Source organism: Eretmochelys imbricata, chromosome 5 (assembly GCF_965152235.1).
Source record: "Eretmochelys imbricata isolate rEreImb1 chromosome 5, rEreImb1.hap1, whole genome shotgun sequence".
In the NCBI taxonomy this organism is placed as follows: Eukaryota; Metazoa; Chordata; order Testudines; family Cheloniidae; genus Eretmochelys; species Eretmochelys imbricata.
In genome coordinates, this window is record NC_135576.1 from 2,125,683 (window position 1) to 2,145,545 (window position 19,863).

Genomic DNA, 19,863 nt, shown 5'->3' on the forward strand with positions numbered 1-19,863 from the left:
TCACTAAGCTGACAGGTAGAGGCATGAAGATTCATAGACAACAGGAATACAAGTGCTTCAATATGGTAAAATTATATTTATTTTACAGCATCCAGAAGAGATGCAATGATTTTTTTAAATCAAAACTTAAAAGATTCTACTCTCCAAAAATAAATAGTTTTTAGTATACTTTCTTTTCCATGCAAGTTACCTGACCAATGCAGGATTCTTGTAACAGAAACAATCATCGCCTTTAAATTTCAAACATTTTCTATAGAAAGAGAGGGGGATTTTAAAACATTATAGATTCCCACACTGAAGTGCCAGCCATTCATTAGTAAAGTCGGCAGCGGAGTGAATGGCTGTGTTCTTTCCATGAAAACCAGAATCATTTCCTTGGCAACGCTTACAGCGTGTAATATTAAATGGTACCGTTCATTTTCCTTGGTGCAGAAAACAATCACAATAATCCTATTAAGTGATATTAGGCAAATGTAAGTTTGAGCTCAAAGTGGCTTGTCACTGAGAGTTAAGTGCCTCACTAAATCCATTGCATGCATTTACACAACACCAAGTAGAAGGCAGTATGCTAACTACAAAAGCGCAGAGCACTAGCTGTGAACAAATGTGCTTTCCTTTAAGATCACTGTGGTTACACTACATGTGTCAAGGTTCCTCCCCCACTCTGAACTCTAGGGTACAGATGTGGGGACCTGCATGAAAAACCTCCTAAGCTTATCTTTACCAGCTTAGATCAAAACTTCCCCAAGGTACAAAATATTCCACCCGTTGTCCTTGGATTGGCCGCTACCACCACCAAACTAATACTGGTTACTGGGGAAGAGCTGTTTGGACGCGTCTTTCCCCCCAAAATACTTCCCAAAACCTTGCACCCCACTTCCTGGACAAGGTTTGGTAAAAAGCCTCACCAATTTGCCTAGGTGACTACAGACCCAGACCCTTGGATCTTAAGAACAATGAACAATCCTCCCAACACTTGCACCCCCCGCTTTCCTGGGAAATGTTGGATAAAAAGCCTCACCAATTTGCATAGGTGACCACAGACCCAAACCCTTGGATCTGAGAACAATGAAAAAGCATTCAGTTTTCTTACAAGAAGACTTTTAATAGAAATAGGAGTAAATAGAAGTAAAGAAATCCCCTCTCTAAAATCAGGATGGTAGATATCTTACAGGGTAATTAGATTCAAAAACATAGAGAACCCCTCTAGGCAAAACCTTAAGTTACAAAAAAGATACACAGACAGAAATAGTTATTCTATTCAGCACAATTCTTTTCTCAGCCATTTAAAGAAATCATAATCTAACACATACCTAGCTAGATTACTTACTAAAAGTTTTAAGACTTCATTCCTGGTCTATCCCCGGCAGAAACCAGCATATAGACAGACACACAGACCCTTTGTTTCTCTCCCTCCTCCCAGCTTTTGAAAGTATCTTGTCTCCTCATTGGTCATTTTGGTCAGGTGCCAGCGAGGTTACCTTTAGCTTCTTAACCCTTTACAGGTGAGAGGAGCTTTCCCCTGGCCAGGAGGGATTTCAAAGGGGTTTACCCTTCCCTTTATATTTATGACAACATGTAAACTAAAAACAGAACTTTTCAAGCAAACATCCTGATTTCCTCCATAAAAGAGGGATGGACCGCCATGACAGAGCCTTCTTATTTTAAAATGCGCATTATGCAGCATCAATACAGCACACCTTACGTGGATTAAAAACTGGCTACCTGACAGATCTCAAAAAGTAGTTGTCAATGGAGAATGATCATCAAATGGGGATGTTTCTAGGGGAGTCCCACAGGGTATGGTACTAGACCAGTGGTTCCCAAACTGGGGTTTGCAAAATGTTACAGGGGGTTCTTGGGGGGAAATTCCCTAATGGCGGACAGAGCTGTCCCTAGGGACCCCGGGCAGCATGGGGGCAGCAGCCCAGAGCCCCTGGACTTCCAAGAGCTAAGCAGATCAAAGCAAGCATATCTGTCACAATGAGGAGATTTAAACTTCAAGACTCCTTATAAGAAATGGAAAAGGGGGGGGACATTTTTTGCTGTTTTTAAAATTAAATAGGCGGCTAGTATTGTTTTTAAAATTATTATGAAGAACAAGTTTAAGCTTTGTTATAATATACATTGTTTGCCTGGACTGCTCAAGACCTGAATGCTTGTGTAGGAGGAACTCTGAGTTGGCTTCTTAATATCTTCATGCTGTTTCACATTTGATACTCCTTGATGAAACATAAGGGACTTGTCTTATAACACGCTTATTCAAAGTGATACAAGCTACGAAAGTGAGATCTTGGAAGAGTGTTGCCATTTTCATAATGTAATAAAAATACTGTAATGATTAATAATAGTGTGTAATAAGCATGGCATTAAAACAAATTTTATATTTCCAAGATCACTGCTTTTATAATTTATACTCAGGTAAAGGAGAAAATACCTGGAAATATTCATTTTTAGGAGGGGGTTTGTGAGACTTGACATTTTATTGAAAGGGGTTCACAGGCTGTTAAAGGTTGGGAACCACTGTACTGGACCAAATGCTATTAAACATTTTCATCAATGATCTGGAAATAAATACAGAAATCACTACTGGTAACATTTCTGAATGACAACGAGTGGTGGAGTGGTTAGAATTGATTATACTGAGGACAGTCATACAGAGTGATTGGTATTGCTTGATAAACTGGGCCCATTCAAACAAAAGGTGTCTTAACACAACCAAATGCAAAAAGTTATACAACGAGAAATGTAGGCCACACTTACAGAATGGAGGACTGTATCCTGGAAACCAGTGACATTGAAAGGATCTAGGGGTCGTAGTGAACAAACCACTAAACATGAGCTCCCAGGGCAATGCAATAAGAGCTAACGTGATCCTTGAATTTATAACCAGGGGAATACTGAGTAGGAGGAAGGTTATCTTACCTCTGTGTACTGCATTGGTGAGACCAATACTAGAATACTGTGTACATTTCCAGAGTCCACACTTTGAAAAGGATGTTGAAAAGTTGGAGAAGGCGTAGAAAAGAGCCATAAAAATTGTTAGAGGGCTGGAGAAAATGCCTTACAGTGAGAGATTGAAGGAGCTCTACTTATTTAGCTTATCAAAAAGAAGATAGAGGTGACGATCGCTACCAGTAACTAACTGCTTGGGGAATAGAAATTTGATAACAGGGGGCTTTTCGATCTAGCAGAGAAAGGCATAACAAGATTCAATGACTCGAAGTTGAAGCTAGACAAATTCAGACTGTAAATTAAAAATTTAACCTTAAGTTAGGTTAATTAACCATTAGAACAATTCACCAAGAGTTATGCTGGATTCTCCATCACTGGAAATCTTGAAATCAATATTACAAGTTTTTCTAAAAAGATCTGCTCTAGTTCAAACAGGAATAAAGGGAAGTTCTCTGGCCTGTATTATACGAGAGATCAGACTAGATGCTCACAATGGCCCCTCCTGTCTTTATAATCTCTGAATCTAAAAATAGTTAACATTTGTATATAACCTTGCATCTTCAAACCACTTTGGAATCATTAATGGAACTGAACAAATTCTGTTAGGAATGTATGGTATAATCAATTCTAAAGTACAGGATAGCCTTGGAGTTAAGGCACTTAGAATCATAGAAGATTAGGGCTGGAAGAGACCTCAGGAGGTTATCTAGTCCAATCCCCTGCTCAAAGCAGGACCAACACCAACTAAATCTTCCCAGCCAGGGCTTTGTCAAGCCGGGCCTTAAAAACCTCTAAGGATGGAGATTCCACCACCTCCCTCAGTAACCCATTCCAATGCTTCACCACCCTCCTAGTGAAATAGTGTTTCCTAATATCCAACCTAGAACTCCCCCACTGCAACTTGAGACCATTACTCCTTGTTCTGTCATCTGGTACCACTGAGAACAGTCTAGCTCCATCCTCTTTGGAACCCCCCTTCAGGTAACTGAAGGCTGCTATCAAATCACCCCTCACTCCTCTCTTCTGAAGACTAAATAAGCCCAGTTCCCTCAGCCTCTCCTCGTAAATCATGTGTCCCAGCCCCCTAATCATTTTCATTGCCCTCCACTAGACTCTCTCCAATTTGTCCACATCCCTTCTGTAGTGGGCGGATCAAAAATGGACACAATACTCCAGGTGTGGCCTCACCAGTGCCGAATAGAGGGGAATAATCACTTCCCTTGATCTGCTGGCAAAGCTCCTACTAATACAGCCCAATATGCCATTGGCCTTCTTGGCAACAAGGGCACCCTCCTGACTCATATCCAGATTCTCATCCACTGTAATCCCCAGGTCCTTTTCTGCAGAACTGCTGCTTAGCTAGTCGGTCCCCAGCCTGTAGCAGTGCGTGGGATTCTTCCGTCCTAAGTGCAGGACTCTGCGCTTGTCTTTCTTGACCCTCATCAGACTGGCTCTGTCACACAACTCTGATATGTTCAGCAAGTTGCTGCACCTCCTTTTCTGCAGCTGGAAAATGGGGACACCACCACAAATGTCTGGGGGGGCACTCAGATATGAGGGTGACTGGGGCCATATAAGCATCTAGATGGACTGGCAGAGGCTGGAAAGGAATGGCCAACTACATGAACCAATAGGGCAAAATTAGTGATATAAATCGAAATAGTTACTGAAGATTCCTGTGCTTTTAGAGTATATGGTTTGCTGTAATGTCATTTTGATCAGTGGCTCTCAACCTTTTCAGACGACTGTACCCCTTTCAGGAGTCTGATTTGTCCTGCGTACCCCCAGGTTTCACCTCACTTAAAAACTACTTGCTTATAAAAATCAGACAAAAATACAAAAGTGGCACAGCACACTATTACTGACAAATGGCTCGCTCTCTCATTTTTACCATATAATTATAAAATAAATTGATAGGAATATAAATATTATACTTACATTTCAGTTTATAGTATATAAAGCAGTATAAACAAGTCATTGTCCATATGAAATTTTAGTTTGTCCTGACTTCGCTAGTGCTTCTTATGTAGCCAATTTAAAACTAGACAAATATCTAGATGAGTTGATGTACCCCCTGGAAGACCTCTGCATACCCCCAGGGGTACACATACCCCTGGTTGAGAAGCAGTGGTTTTGATGATTTACAGCTAACCAAATTTCACCTCTCTCACACAATCTTAACTTTGTCAGCTTGTTTGGTTGTTGAATTGAACTATGGTGCTTGCTGTCTGGCACCACGTCTCAATCCCAGGCCCATGGGGCAGGCGAGTGGGAGCTGTACCCTCTGCACCAGGCTACAAGGGCTGACAAGGGAGCTGCTGCCAATACCCCATCACCAGAGGCTATGCTTACTGACTCAGCAGGGTCAGATGACTACCAGCAGACTGGTGATTGGACAACATGGGGTGTAAAGCTTCCTCTTCCAGTCCTATCCCTTGTTTGTGCAAACAGTCACTAGGACACTTACTGCCCAGACTCTGAGACCAAGTCTCTGCCTCCTGCTCCTGCTATCTTGCTTTATTCCCGCGATCACACCTCGTCCCTGTTCCAGTGGCTCACACCTTGTTCCTGGTTCCTGCTTCTTTGCCTGGATCCCAGTTGCTGACTCCAGCTTTGACCCTTGGCATGACCTCTCACTCAGACTCTGGCTTTGATTCTTGGTGTGAGCACGACCCCAACACTACTCAAGGCTCTGACTACTGAATCAGACTATGCATCTTATGGGCCATGACAGTTTGCTCAGATCACCCTCAGTCTCCTCCAGGACTCTTTGTTGAACCCCTAGTGGGAGCACAGATACCACCAGGGCTTCTGCTCCATCGTCACTCCAGGGGCCTGTGAATCGGCAGCAGAAGATCACTGCCCTCTAGGCAGAAAACTAGAAACTGAAGGACCAAGTATGACATCTACAGATGAGAAATCGTTCGCAGCAGCAAGCTACCATACTCAGAGCAGTTGTGGGTACCCACTCAGCTTTTCGTACAACACTGGCTCGGATGACCAGCCCCAGAGTGCCTGTGTTGGAGAGATATGATGGGACCTGCAGTAAGTTTCACAGGTTCATTACCCAATGCAGACTCCTGTTTATGCTCCATCCCAAAAATATGTCAACAGATCAAGTTAAAGTAGGGGCTAATATAGAGCCTGCTTACCAGTGAGGCTCTGGCATGGGCCTCTTCCTTTTTAGAACAGAATCATTCAGTACTGACCAACTGGGATTCGTTCTTACAAGCGTTTGCCAGTATTTTTCAATGACCCTCACAAAGCCCACACAGCAGAGACTGCCTTACCAAAGTTTCAAAAAAAAACCCACCAACCTGGGGTCAGCCCCTTCCTATGTTGCCAGTACAGATGTTTGGCTGTAGATGCCACCTGGAACGCCGTCATCCTCCATCCATTTCGGCATGGCCTTTGTGAAGAACTAAAAGACCAGGTGGATCCCCTCCCCCACCAGTTTAAGAGGCTTTCACAGGCCTGTGCATCCAGATAGGCACCAGACTGCACGAATGGCAACTGGAATGTAGGAGGAGCCCTCCTACCTCACGCACTTACCTAAGGCTCAGCCCTCAGGACCAAGTGAGCTTGTTCCCGCCTATCATTGGGTGAACAAGAGTTCCAAAGATGGGAAAACCTCTTCCTCTATTAGGGAGGAGCAGGGCATACAGTAGCCAAGCGTCCTGTCAAAAACCATGCTAACCTGATGACAGTGAAGAGACTAACTTCACACCCAGTCATGAACCCAAGCCTGGGTACCACCAGGGAGAAATCCTGAGATTATGCTAAACTAGGAGTTCCTCCTCCACCTCCACTTCTACAGATTCCCCTAAAATTGCAGATCCTGCAGGTTGAGCAGGACTTTCCCATACAATGACTGATTCGGGAGCAGGGGACAATTTTATGGATTTTTCCACCATCATAATCTTCTGTCTCTCACTACAACCCAAGGTTACACCGGACGTGGTAGAAACAATAGGTGGATCTCCGCTGGCATCAGGCCTTGTTACATAGGAGACTGCACTGATGGAAGTGGTGACAGGGGAGCACCACAAAGTCATACGGTTTAACCTTATTACCTCCTCACATTTCACCATGATTTTAGGGGCATGCTGGCTTACCACCACAATCACCATATTCATTACCTTCCAATCCAGCTTCTGTAGGGAGAGTTGCTTTCCTGTTCAAGAACTCAAAACCCTAGAAACCAAGACTGAGGGTACCCACTCTGGCAACCCAGACATTCCCCACATAACAGCAACCATGTCAGACCTAGAAATGCCAAACCCATACAATGGACCACATCTTCCTGTAAAATACTAAGACTGCCAGGATATTGTCATAGAACAGAAAGCTGACTCACTGCTTCCACATTGTGTTTATGATTGCCCCATTGACTTTCAGCCCAGAGCTAACATGCTATTCAGGCATGTATATTTATGTCAAAACCAGAGCTGGCAGCGTTAAGTGAGTACCTTCAGGAAAACCTAGCTAAGGTTTTATTTACCTCCTCTGCAGAAGCCCTAATACTCTTTCTGGCAAAAAAGACTGCTCCTGAGAGTTTGTGTAGACTACAGGGCACTGAACATAATAACTATATGCAATCAGTACCCCTTACCAGTAAAGCCCAGAGAACCTGGACTGAGTCCGGTCAGCTCAGGTGTTCACCAAACTGGACCTCAGAGGAGCAGGATATCCTAGTTCAGTTTGTAATAGCATATCAGAGGCTATTTAATTTAATTTTAAATTTTAATATATATATATTAACACACACACACACACTTTATATTTTTATATATATATATATATACACACACACACACACACACACATATACATATAATTATGGTCCTGCCATAAATGGAGGGGACTGGACTAGATGACCTCGCAAGGTCCCTTCGAGTCCTATGATTCTATTCCAGTAGTCCAAAAGCAAGCCACGACCACCATGTCCACGAAGTTCTCAAACGATTGCACTAGCATGATTTATATGGAAAACTGGAAAAGTATGCATTTGACCAATCATCCTTCAAGATTTTGGAGTTCATCCTGTCAGCAGACAGACTATGGATGGACCCACAGAACGTGTCTGCAATTTGGGGTTGGGCCAAACACTGAATCATCTTAGACATCCAAAGGTTTGTGGGGTTTGCCAACTGGAGGCCCACCAATGCTTTGAACACCTGAAGACAGCTTTCACATCTCCTCAGTTGCTGACTCTGACTTTGACACTTGGCATGACCATGACCTTAACTCTACTCCTGGGTCTGACAGCCCACATTATGGGCCCTGACACTTGCACAGCGCACATGGTTTTGCTAACGTGCACATTGCAGATATAAAAGTAGGAGGATCTTACTGCTCAGCAACATAGATTCATAGATTCATAGATATTTAGGTCAGAAGGGACCATTATGATCATCTAGTCTGACCTCCTGCACAACGCAGGCCACAGAATTTCACCCACCACTCCTACAAAAAAAACCTCACACCTATATCTGTGCTATTGAAGTCCTCAAATTGTAGTTTAAAGACCTCAAGGAGCAGAGAATCCTCCAGCAAGTGACCCGTGCCCCATGCTACAGAGGAAGGCGAAAAACCTCCAGGGCCTCTTCCAATCTGCCCTGGAGGAAAATTCCTTCCCGACCCCAAATATGGCGATCAGCTAAACCCTGAGCATATGGGCAAGATTCATCAGCCAGATACTACAGAAAATTCTTTCCCAGAAAATTCTTTCCCAGGTAACTTGGATCTTACCCCATCTAAAACCCATCACAGGCCATTGGGCCTATTTACCATGAATATTTAATTACCAAAACCATGTTATCCCATCATACCATCTCCTCCATAAACTTATCGAGTTTAATCTTAAAGCAAGATAGATCTTTTGCCCCCACTACTTCCCTCGGAAGGCTATTCCAAAACTTCACTCCTCTGATGGTTAGAAACCTTCGTCTAATTTCTAATCTAAATTTCCTAGTGGCCAGTTTATATCCATTTGTTCTTGTGTCCACATTGGTACTGAGTTTAAATAATTCCTCTCCCTCTCTGGTATTTATCCCTCTGATATATTTATAGAGAGCAATCATATCTCCCCTCAGCCTTCTTTTGGTTAGGCTAAACAAGCCAAGCTCCCTGAGTCTCCTTTCATAAGACAAGTTTTCCATTCCTCGGATCATCCTAGTAGCCCTTCTCTGTACCTGTTCCAGTTTGAATTCATCCTTCTTAAACATGGGAGACCAGAACTGCACACAGTACTCCAGGTGAGGTCTCACCAGTGCCTTATATAACGGTACTAAAACCTCCTTATCCCTACTGGAAATACCTCTCCTGATGCATCCCAAGACGACATTAGCTTTTTTCACAGCCATATCACATTGGCAGCTCATAGTCATCCTATGATCAACCAATACTCCAAGGTCCTTTTCCTCCTCCGTTACTTCTAGTTGATGCGTCCCTAGCTTATAACTAAAATTCTTGTTATTAATCCCTAAATGCATGACCTTACACTTCTCACTATTAAATTTCATCCTATTCCTATTACTCCAGTTTACAAGGTCATCCAGATCCTCCTGTAGGGTATCCCTGTCCTTCTCTAAATTAGCAATACCTCCCAGCTTTGTATCATCTGCAAACTTTAGTAGCACACTCCCACTTTTTGTGCCCAGGTCAGTAATAAAAAGATTAAATAAGATTGGTCCCAAAACCGATCCCTGAGGAACTCCACTGGTAACCTCCCTCCAACTTGACAGTTCACCTTTCAGTAGGACCCGTTGTAGTCTCCCCTTTAACCAATTCCCTATCCACCTTTCAATATTCCTATTGATGCCCATCTTATCCAATTTAACTAATAATTCCCCATGTGGCACCGTATCAAACGCCTTACTAAAATCTAAGTAAATTAGATCCACTGCGTTTCCTTTATCTAAAAAATCTGTTACTTTCTCAAAGAAGGAGATGAGGTTGGTTTGGCACGATCTACCTTTTGTAAAACCATGTTGTATTTTGTCCCATTTACCATTGACTTCAATGTCCTTAACTACCTTCTCCTTCAAAATTTTTTCCAAGACCTTGCATACTACAGATGTCAAACTAACAGGCCTATAATTACTTGGATCACTTTTTTTCCCTTTCTTAAAAATAGGAACTATGTTAGCAATCCTCCAATCATACGGTACAACCCCTGAGTTTACAGATTCATTAAAAATTCTTGCTAATGGGCTTGCAATTTCTTGTGCCAATTCTTTTAATATTCTTGGATGAAGATTATCTGGGCCCCCCGATTTAGTCCCATTAAGCTGTTTGAGTTTCGCTTCTACCTCAGATATGGTGATGTCTACCTCCATATCCTCATTCCCATTTATCATGCTACCATTATCCCTAAGATCCTCTTTAGTCTTATTAAAGACTGAGGCAAAGTATTTGTTTAGATATTGGGCCATGCCTAGATTATCCTTGACCTCCACTCCATCCTCAGTTTTTAGCGGTCCCACTTCTTCTTTCTTTGTTTTCTTCCTATTTATATGACTATAGAACCTTTTACTATTGGTTTTAATTCCCTTTGCAAGGTCCAACTCTACTTGACTTTTAGCCTGTCTCACTTTATCCCTACATATTCTGACCTCAATAAGGTAGCTTGCCTTACTGATCCCTCCCTTCTTCCACTCCCTATATGCTTTCTGCTTTTTCTTAATTACCTCTCTAAGATGCTTGCTCATCCAGCTTGGTCTACAACTCCTGCCTATGAATTTTTTCCCCTTTCTTGGGATGCAGGCTTCCGATAGCTTCTGCAGCTTTAATTTAAAATAATCCCAGGCCTCCTCTACCTTTAAACCCATAAATTCTTCAGTCCAATCCACTTCCCTAACTAATTTCCTTAATTTTTGAAAGTCAGCCCTTTTGAAATCAAAAACCTTAGTTGCAGATTTATTTTTGTTAATCCTTCCATTCAGTTTGAACTGAATTAGCTCATGATCACTTGAGCCAAGATTATCCCCTACAACCATTTCCTCTATGAGGTCCTCATTACTCACCAAGACCAAATCTAAAATAGCATCCCCTCTAGTCGGTTCGGCAACTACTTGCTGAAGGAATCCATCAGCTATCGCATCTAGGAAAATCTGAGCCCTATTATTATTACTAGCACTCGTCCTCCAGTCTATATCTGGGAAGTTAAAGTCTCCCATGATCACACAGTTTCCATTAGTATTTACTTTATTAAAAACATTAAAAAGGGCTCTATCCATATCCAAATTAGATCCCGGCGGTCTATTGCACACCCCAAGCACTATCCCAGGGGAGGCTCTGATAGTTTTCTTCCCCAATTTAATTTTTGCCCAGACAGACTCAGTCATATCCATTTCATCGCTTCTTATTTCTTTACATTCTATCTCATCATTGATATACAGTGCTACTCCACCACCTTTACCTTTATTTCGGTCTTTCCTAAACAGCACATACCCTTCAATACCTGTAGCCCAGTCATGACTACTATTCCACCAGGTCTCTGTTATACCTATAATATCTGGTTTCACTTCCTGCACCAGTAACTCTAGTTCCTCCATTTTGTTACCTAGGCTCCTTGCATTAGTGTACAAACATCTTAATTTTTGCTGTTTAGCCTCACTCACATTCTGTACCCTATTAGGCACGGTTATTTTACTACCAGTATAACCTATTAGACTTGTATCTACACTGCCCTTCCTCCTACCTACAGCTGTATCCACTCTTACTTCATTTTCTTTCCACTCTATGCTTAATTCTGGCGTGGAGATTACCTGGACATCTCCCAACCATCTCCCCCAAATTCCTAGTTTAAAGCTCTCTTAATCAGTTGTGCCAGCCTCCATCCTAGAAGTCTATTTCCTTCCCTACTCAGATGAAGTCCATCCCGAGAGAACTGTCCTCTATCCATGAACGCCTCCCAATGGCCATACATCCCAAAGCCCTCCTTATAGCACCACTGCCTAAGCCATCTATTGATAGTCATAATCTTGTCACACCTTTGTTGCCCTTCTCTAGGAACAGGCAGAATCCCACTAAAGATCACCTGAGCCTCAATTTCCTTAAGCGTCCTCCCCAGCCTAGCATAGTCTCCCTTAATACTATCCAGCGAGAATCTAGCCGTATCATTTGTTCCCACATGAAGGATAATTAGGGGATTCTTTCCCGCTCCCTTTAGAATCCTTTTCAACCTCAGGTCTACATCCCGTATCTTAGCACCCGGAAGACAGCACACCCTCCTATTTTCTGGATCAGCTCTGGTTACATATTACATATGTAATATTTGTAGGAGTTTTATTACAGCGTGATCTGTTGATGGATGGAATAGTGTCCGTGTATAAGCAGAAAGGGAATGTTTAATTTTTTGCATAAATATATTGTTTGGTTATATACTGTACTGCACATGAATAATATTTTGTGCTGAAGCTTTACCTCAATTTTTTAATATTTGGTATCAATACTTATTTTGTATTGGAAGCGTACCCATTGAGAGAATGTGCATGTCTATTTTAATACTACAGAAACAAGGTGGGTGAGGCAAAACCTTTTATTGGACCAATTTCTGTTGGTGAGAGAAGTGTCGCACTCATCAACAGACGTTAAGGCAAAATAAAGCTTGAGTGGATTGTGGCACTTCCATAGATTCATAGATTCTGAGGTCAAAAGGGACCAGAATGATCATCTAGTCTAACCTAATGCATAACACAAGACATAGAATTCACCAAAATAATTCTTCTTATGAATTTTTAAATATGTTATTAGACCTCTCATCGTATAAGAACGGCCACACTGGGTCAGATCAAAGGTCCATCTAGCCCAGCATACTGTCTTCCAACAGTGGCCAATGCCAGGTGCCCCAGAGGGAATGAAGAGAACAGGGAATTATCAAGTGACCCATCCTCTGTCGCCCATTCCCAGAACCAAAGCATTTGGTTCGGTGCTAGCTGTATTAGGCATTAACACCCTTTCAACCTGAGCCATCTTTTATTGAAGTTCTTTGTGTGGCAGAATACAATATATAAATCGCAGTTTGGATAAACATCACATTTCTGGTGTAATGAAGAAATGTTAAATGAATTATTTTGTCTGACGCAAATTTAATTGTGTAGAATAGTACAAGTCTTGTTTAATACAAAAATCATTTAAAATCAGTAATTATTTCAAAAAGTATAATTTCTACTCTTCAGGCCAGCAAATCATCTTAAGTGTGTGAACTGGTATATTTATTATACAAACTCCTTGTTAAAAAGAGAGTAGAAGGTGTTGTTTATAGTTAGAATAAATCATTATCTTCTGCTACCGCTAATTGCCAGTTCTCCACCAACCTCCTCAGCAGAGTCTTGGGCTCCTTTGGGAAGCAGGAGGTTGCTAGGCAGCACTAGGCTTCTGCAGGTGTGGCAAGAAGCTCTCTATGGCAGAGCCAACATTGCAAAACAATTACTAAAAAGTAAAGAGCTGTAAAATGAAGCCTTATTTAGTTTAACTTAATGTTTGGTTAAGAAAACCTATTTCAATGTTATGAAATCTAATTTACACACAGGGAGAACCAATATTGTGCTAAGATTTCAGGACAAAGCTGCTTCTGCACATCAGTGCCTACTGTGTATTATACACATGCAACGACAGTGAATGAAAAAACAAAGCAAAGCCATATGTTTCTATCCAAATATCACACACACAAAACTCAAGCAGCATTAATGTGTCCACGTCTTTGTCCTGAAGAAACTAATTCATTATGAAGAAACTACAGTGGTGACATCCAATATGCAAAGTTTCACGCTGACTTAACTGGTAATCAAAATCTGCCAGCTCCAGTTGCTGTGGCTAGCATACTACACAGTGAAGAAACTGGTTTCAGAGTAACAGCCGTGTTAGTCTGTATTCGCAAAAAGAAAAGGAGTCCTTGTGGCACCTCAGAGACTAACCAATTTATTTGAGCGTGAGCTTTCGTGAGCTACAGCTCACTTCATCAGATGCATACCGTGGAAACTGCAGCAGACTTTATATATACACAGAGAATATATTCTCTGTGTATATATAAAGTCTGCTGCAGTTTCCACGGTATGCATCTGATGAAGTGAGCTGTAGCTCACGAAAGCTCACGCTCAAATAAATTGGTTAGTCTCTGAGGTGCCACAAGGACTCCTTTTCTTTTTAGTGAAGAAACTGCAACTCACCTCAGGCTGACGAGCTACAGATTAATAGTTGTGACCATTATTGAGCTAGAGATTTTGCAAAGCTTTGCCGAGTCCCTCCAGTTTTATCAGCTTACTCTACTTGCCATCGTTGCTGCATTCATAGGGTAGTTTCACAACATTCTTTAAGTCCATTTTTATCAGGAGCTAGGACAAGGCATCTGAACACCGGCAGAACTCAACATTTATTCTGAGATGCTGGTTTTCCTTTCCAATATGGCCAGCTACCTGGCTGACTCAGAACAAGATAGTATACAAAGCCTCCTCTAAGATTTTAGGCACTTGACCACTGCAATTTGGATAGAAAGGACTATGAATACTTATGATCACCATACACGTTTGCATATAGCACTTTATAAACAAGGTGTAGCCATTCCAACGTAGTACTTGAGTCCAGGTCTCAACATGAACAGCCGCACAATACACACTATTGTTATGTCGCTTTCCTCTCAATTTAAATGGAGGCTGTGAAAACATATCAGCATCCTGCTCTTGGAAGCGGTATGGTCATCTTTATGACTTAAAGCGCTACAATTTGAAGAGAATCATTAAAAACAATTTGTAGGGTGCATGTCGCTTATACTTTTGCTTAAGTGAAATGAGACTCAAAATAGCGTGAAACAATTAAAATGGAAAATTAAATAGTACAAAACCCCACTTACCCTTCTTTGAACCAAGGTGGTTTTGATGGATCTCCATCATCTTGACCCTTAAATAATGAAAAAGAAACAAAGTTAGCTTCCAAAAGAAGAGAACCTGAAATAAATCAGCAGGATAAGGTTTGGGGAGAGGTGTAATGGAGCACACTTCATGCAGGTAAACGCACACAAACACTCCATTTCCAGAAACACCTCAAATGACTGCAGCAAGGCGGGACAGGTCATGGGGATACACAAACAGTTGATGGAATCTCATCAAACACCTAAAGAGGGACCAAAAGAGCCTGTTCAGTGCACTCCCCTTTCAAAAGGAGTCTCAGAAGAGCAACTCCAGCCTTCCCCACCCAGCCAAAGAATTCCTTATCGCTCTAGATCACCAGGAGTACATTTATATTTGAATATTATAAATTAAAAACAAGCTGTAAGAAATGCACAAATGAGGGACAGAATGAAGCTACAAACATAAGTGATCTTGATTTACTTAGCAGGGGAATACCTCAACCTACTGTGATTTTATTCATGCACAAATATAAAGGCCTTCCTAATCCACAAAACAAAAACTTCAGTTTGCTGTAGAACTCCACCTTTAAGTTAATGTGCAAAAGCTTTGTACTCCACAGGGTATACAGGGACACTCACTTTTTAATGAGGTGCCCAGCTGAGAACCGGGACAGCTGCAATCCCTGGGCACAATGGGGTAAACTATGGTCAGGTTTTCAGTATCACATCTGGCTTGTGTCAGTTCAAGCCACACTCTTACAGTAGTGTAAGGAACATACATTTGTGGGCAAAATGTCGTTTGACTTTGCTTCTATAAAAATTCCTCAATGGAATGACATAAGAATTGAGAAGGGTTTAAATATTTATTATGTACCTAAAAGGACCAGTAAAATTTGCTGTGCAGAGAGAAATTGTTTACTGTAACTATACCTGGAGAAAAAAGGTACCTTTATTGTCTGTTGCTAACCAACTCTTGGGGCTCATGCTAAGGTTGCCATGTGTCCAGTTTTTGACCGGACTACCCAGTTGAAAAGGGACCCTGATGTAGTACTAACATAAGCCTGAAACATAAGCCCTTGTATCAGAGGCTGGTATGAGGCCTGAGATAAAGTAGTGGTCAAAGCTTTGCTGATATAAGGCAAAGTCAGGCTGTGAGCAAGAGGAAGGCCCTACTCACAGATTTTGGCAAGAACAGGGCTGATATTGCGAAAATGCACATTCCTAAGAGGTGCTAGCAGAGAGCACACACGCAAACACATTGCAGAAGGGTGGTACCAGAACACCCCAATACCAGCACGTTCTCCAAAGATAATAGGAACATGCTGACCCCTCCTAAAGATAAGGTCTGGATGACAGTGTGATGGGTGGTAACTGGCTATGTCAGAGGGTGTCAACTAACTTACCTCAGAGGGGTAATATGTAACTTGTTTGTAACTGATGTATAAAATGGAGTCTCAGAGGGAGAGTCAGCCTAGGGGGGAATGGAAAGTCCTGCTATTCACTGAGCTGCGTCCATTGTCACGGGCACACGTCTTAGTATCCTTGTAGAGTCTGCCAGCTGCTATTACCATGCCCTGTCGACAATAAACCTGGCTGGGCGCCTTCGTATCTTAACGGATCCTGTGGTCATTGGGCAGTTCGACTTGAGGTCTGCTCTGCCAACTATCTGTACAGAGCTGGGACGGCACACAGAGAACACACACATGCAGGCAAACATCTAAACGCTTGGCAGCTCCAGTCAGCACGGCTGACCGGGCTGCTAAAAGTCTGGTCTGCAGCACAGTGGGGGTAAGGCAAGCTCCCTGCCTGCCCTAGCTCCACTCGGCTCCTGGAAGCAGCCGACATGTCCCTCCAGGTCCCAAGTGCAGGAACCATGGCCAATGGGAGCTGCAGGGACGGCACCTGCGGGCACAGGCAGCACGCGGGTGCGAGCAGCACGCAGCGCTCCCTGCCCCCTGGGCCTAGGAGCCGGATATGCAGGCTGCTTCCGGGAGCCGCCTGATACAAGCACCGCCAGGCCAGAGCTTGCGCCCCAAACTCCCTCCCACACCCCAACCACCTGCCCCAGGTCGGAACCTCCTCCTGCACCATAACTCCCACCCCAGCCCTGAGCCCCCTTCCTGCACCCTAAATCCCTCATCCCTGGCCACACTGCAGAACCCACATCCCAGCCAGAACCCTCATCCCCTCTCACCCCCCAACTCCCTGCCCTAGCCCAGAGCCCCCTAAACGCCTCATTTCTGGCTCCACCCCAGAGCCCACACCCCCAGTGGGATCCCTCACCCCCCCCTGCACCTTAACCTCTTGCCCCAGACCCATGGAAATGTGTGAGGGTGGGATAAAGTGAGCGATGGAGTGAGGGGGTGGGGCCTCAGACAAGGGGCAGGGCAGAAGTGGGGCAAGGGTGTTCAGTTTTGTGCGATTAGAAAGTTGGTAACCCTAGCTCATGCCCTTCCAGAACTTCATCTTCAAAGCTGAATAACTACTTTCTAATGGTAAGATTGGGGTATGTGGAAGAGATAATAACATTTAAGAGTGATTATTTTAGGTCAGTATGAATCTTAATTTGCTGACAGTATATAAATCACGTGTACAGAAAAGAAAAACGTAAGTGTAAATCATTATCTTTGGAGATTGCAAAGATGGTTAGTATAACAGGCACCCTTTCTCTAAAAGTGGGTGTCCTCTCCAGAATCCACATCAATGTAAAGGGACATCTGTCAGCAAGTACATTCCAGTCAAATAATGGATAGAAAACAGAGGACAGCATCAGAAAGGAAGATTCTTCTCTTTCTTTCCTGTGGGCATAACATAGAAATTATGGACAGAATCACATACTTATGAAGAACCCTCCATGGAAAACCTGAAGGTACTGAGAAAACATAGCGAGTTTCCACTCAGTTTGAATCATCAACCTCTCAGGGTGAGAAGTCCAATTTCCTTACTGTTATTTATTATTTCTATAGCTCCATTGGCGTGCATGACACTGTCTAGACAGAAAACAAGACTCCTATCCTGAAAAGCATACAGTCTAACTTGGATTAAACAGATGAAGACAGGATGGAGGCAAATGTTGCAACAAAGTCAGATAGTTCAAACTAAGTTTGGCACATGCCTTGCTCATTCCATTGATTTAAATATATATAAGTTTTAATGTATCCCAACTTTGATGATACATGATTGTGAAGGCTTGCAGAACAAGCAAGAAGCAGGAGCTTCCAGCCCTACTGAAATCTAAAGATCAGTGGAGTTTCCTCACAGATCTTGGGGCATTTGCAGAGAGAAGGAGCATTCCTCTGAGGGGGCTATACCTCTTCACAACTTCCTGGGTGCCCCCGTTGAAGCCATGCCATCAATACCCTCTCACCTAAGCCATACCTCTACAGTCCCACTGAGGTGATCTGACAATGCAGAGTGAGGACACAAGGGGACCATAAAAATATAGAGAACAGTATAAACAGGTATTTCCTTTCAAAGAGGAAAAACAGAGTACAGGAATAATTCCCACACTTTTCCTATAAACTTCAGGAGAAGATGCAATGAAGCATATAGTTAAATCAATAGGATTGTCAAGCCCGCTGAAGATATGAATTTAATGTTCTGGTAGCAGTAACACAGGAGTGAAAAAGCAATTTTTCCGCTGGAATCAAGGACCAAATGTGTTAAGTGCAAATTAACAGTGGTTTATTGCTGAAAATAACTTCTCAGATACAGAGAGTGGTAGAAAAAGTATTTGACTAGCTCATCAGAGGTGTACTAAATATAATCAGCCAGTTTTCAAGAGATTAAAACACCAGCATAGATAGTGTCCAGAATATTTAATATTTCTAAAATCTGCCCGACAATAAGGGATTGGAAGCTGCATTTCCTGCAGCTAGGATTAGTTGAAGTTAGACGTACCTCAGGAGATGCTATCACAGCAGAGAGAGAACGTAACATATCATAATATACCCTACAGCACCTAGTGACATTTTGCAGAGAGTTACATTCGCCTGTCGAGGGCAGAGATGTCAGATTGCAGTGCTGTTAGAGTGGAATTACCAGAACTGATGAGCGCTGTCCCTTGAGCCTGGCAGTTTGTTGTCAGAAGGTAGCACTGCACCTTTCCCATGAAAGGGAAAGGGTTCAGCAGCCGGCTACGGGCCTGGGCCAGGCTGCTAGTTACAAGACAGTTCGAGTCAGTACAAAACACTTAGCCCTGGTCTACACTGGGAGGGGGTGTCGATCCAAGTTACGCAACTTCAGCTATGTGAATAACGTAGCTGAAGTCAAGGTACTTAGGTTGACTTACCGTGGTGTCTCCACCGCAGTGAGTCGACTGCTGCTGCTTCCCCATTGACTCTGCCTGTGCCTCTCGCAGTGCTGACGTACAGGAGAGCGCTCTGGGATTAATTTATCGCATCTAGATTAGATGCGATAAATTGATCCCCGCTGGATCAATCGTTGCCCACCGATCCGGCAGGTAGTGAAGACATACCCTTAGGGTTTGGCGGACAGCAGTTGTTAGCTCACAGAACAGACTGCAGCTAAGGCAGCCAGACCTATCTCAAAGCCAGGAAGTCCAATACTCAACAGGGTGGGACCAGGAGACAAACTAAGTGACAAAGGAGAAGGCGGTTCCAAAGGATGGCTGGTATTTTAGCCATTGTTTCTCATGAACCAAGCAGGAAAGGAAAGGAAAGAAAACGTGTACAATTTAACACTCAGAGTATCCACAACCAAAGCGTTCATGCAAAACCATTCAGGAATTATTTCTAGTAAAAAAAAATTCAGCATTTCTGCCATCCTTACTTTCCTTGAGTTGTCCCTCACTCCTCAAGAAGCAACTTGGACTGCTGAAAGCTAGGAACCACTCAACACTGAAAGGGGTGCAAAATCCAGCCCGACTATTCATTTAAATCTGGACATTATCTTTTACTATTCATTTTGGTAAAGTGTATAAATGTATGATAATGTATTTCAATAATGGAGCATTAAACAGTTACTCAAGTACATAAAACTTGAATCATTACATCCCTGTTCATTTGGTTCTATACTTCTCATACTGACAGCCAATA

General features: G+C 42.7%; 1 protein-coding gene across 3 annotated transcripts in view; it reads right to left on the reverse strand.

Moving 5' to 3' along the window:
* UNC13B (unc-13 homolog B) overlaps positions 1-19,863 on the reverse strand; it is a 393,995-nt gene that overhangs the window by 156,091 nt on the left and 218,041 nt on the right. For all 3 annotated transcript variants that reach the window (XM_077816579.1, XM_077816578.1, XM_077816577.1), the window contains one exon: positions 14,810-14,856. In XM_077816579.1, coding sequence (XP_077672705.1) covers positions 14,810-14,856 — 47 coding nt within the window. The remainder of the gene's footprint in view (positions 1-14,809; positions 14,857-19,863) is intronic.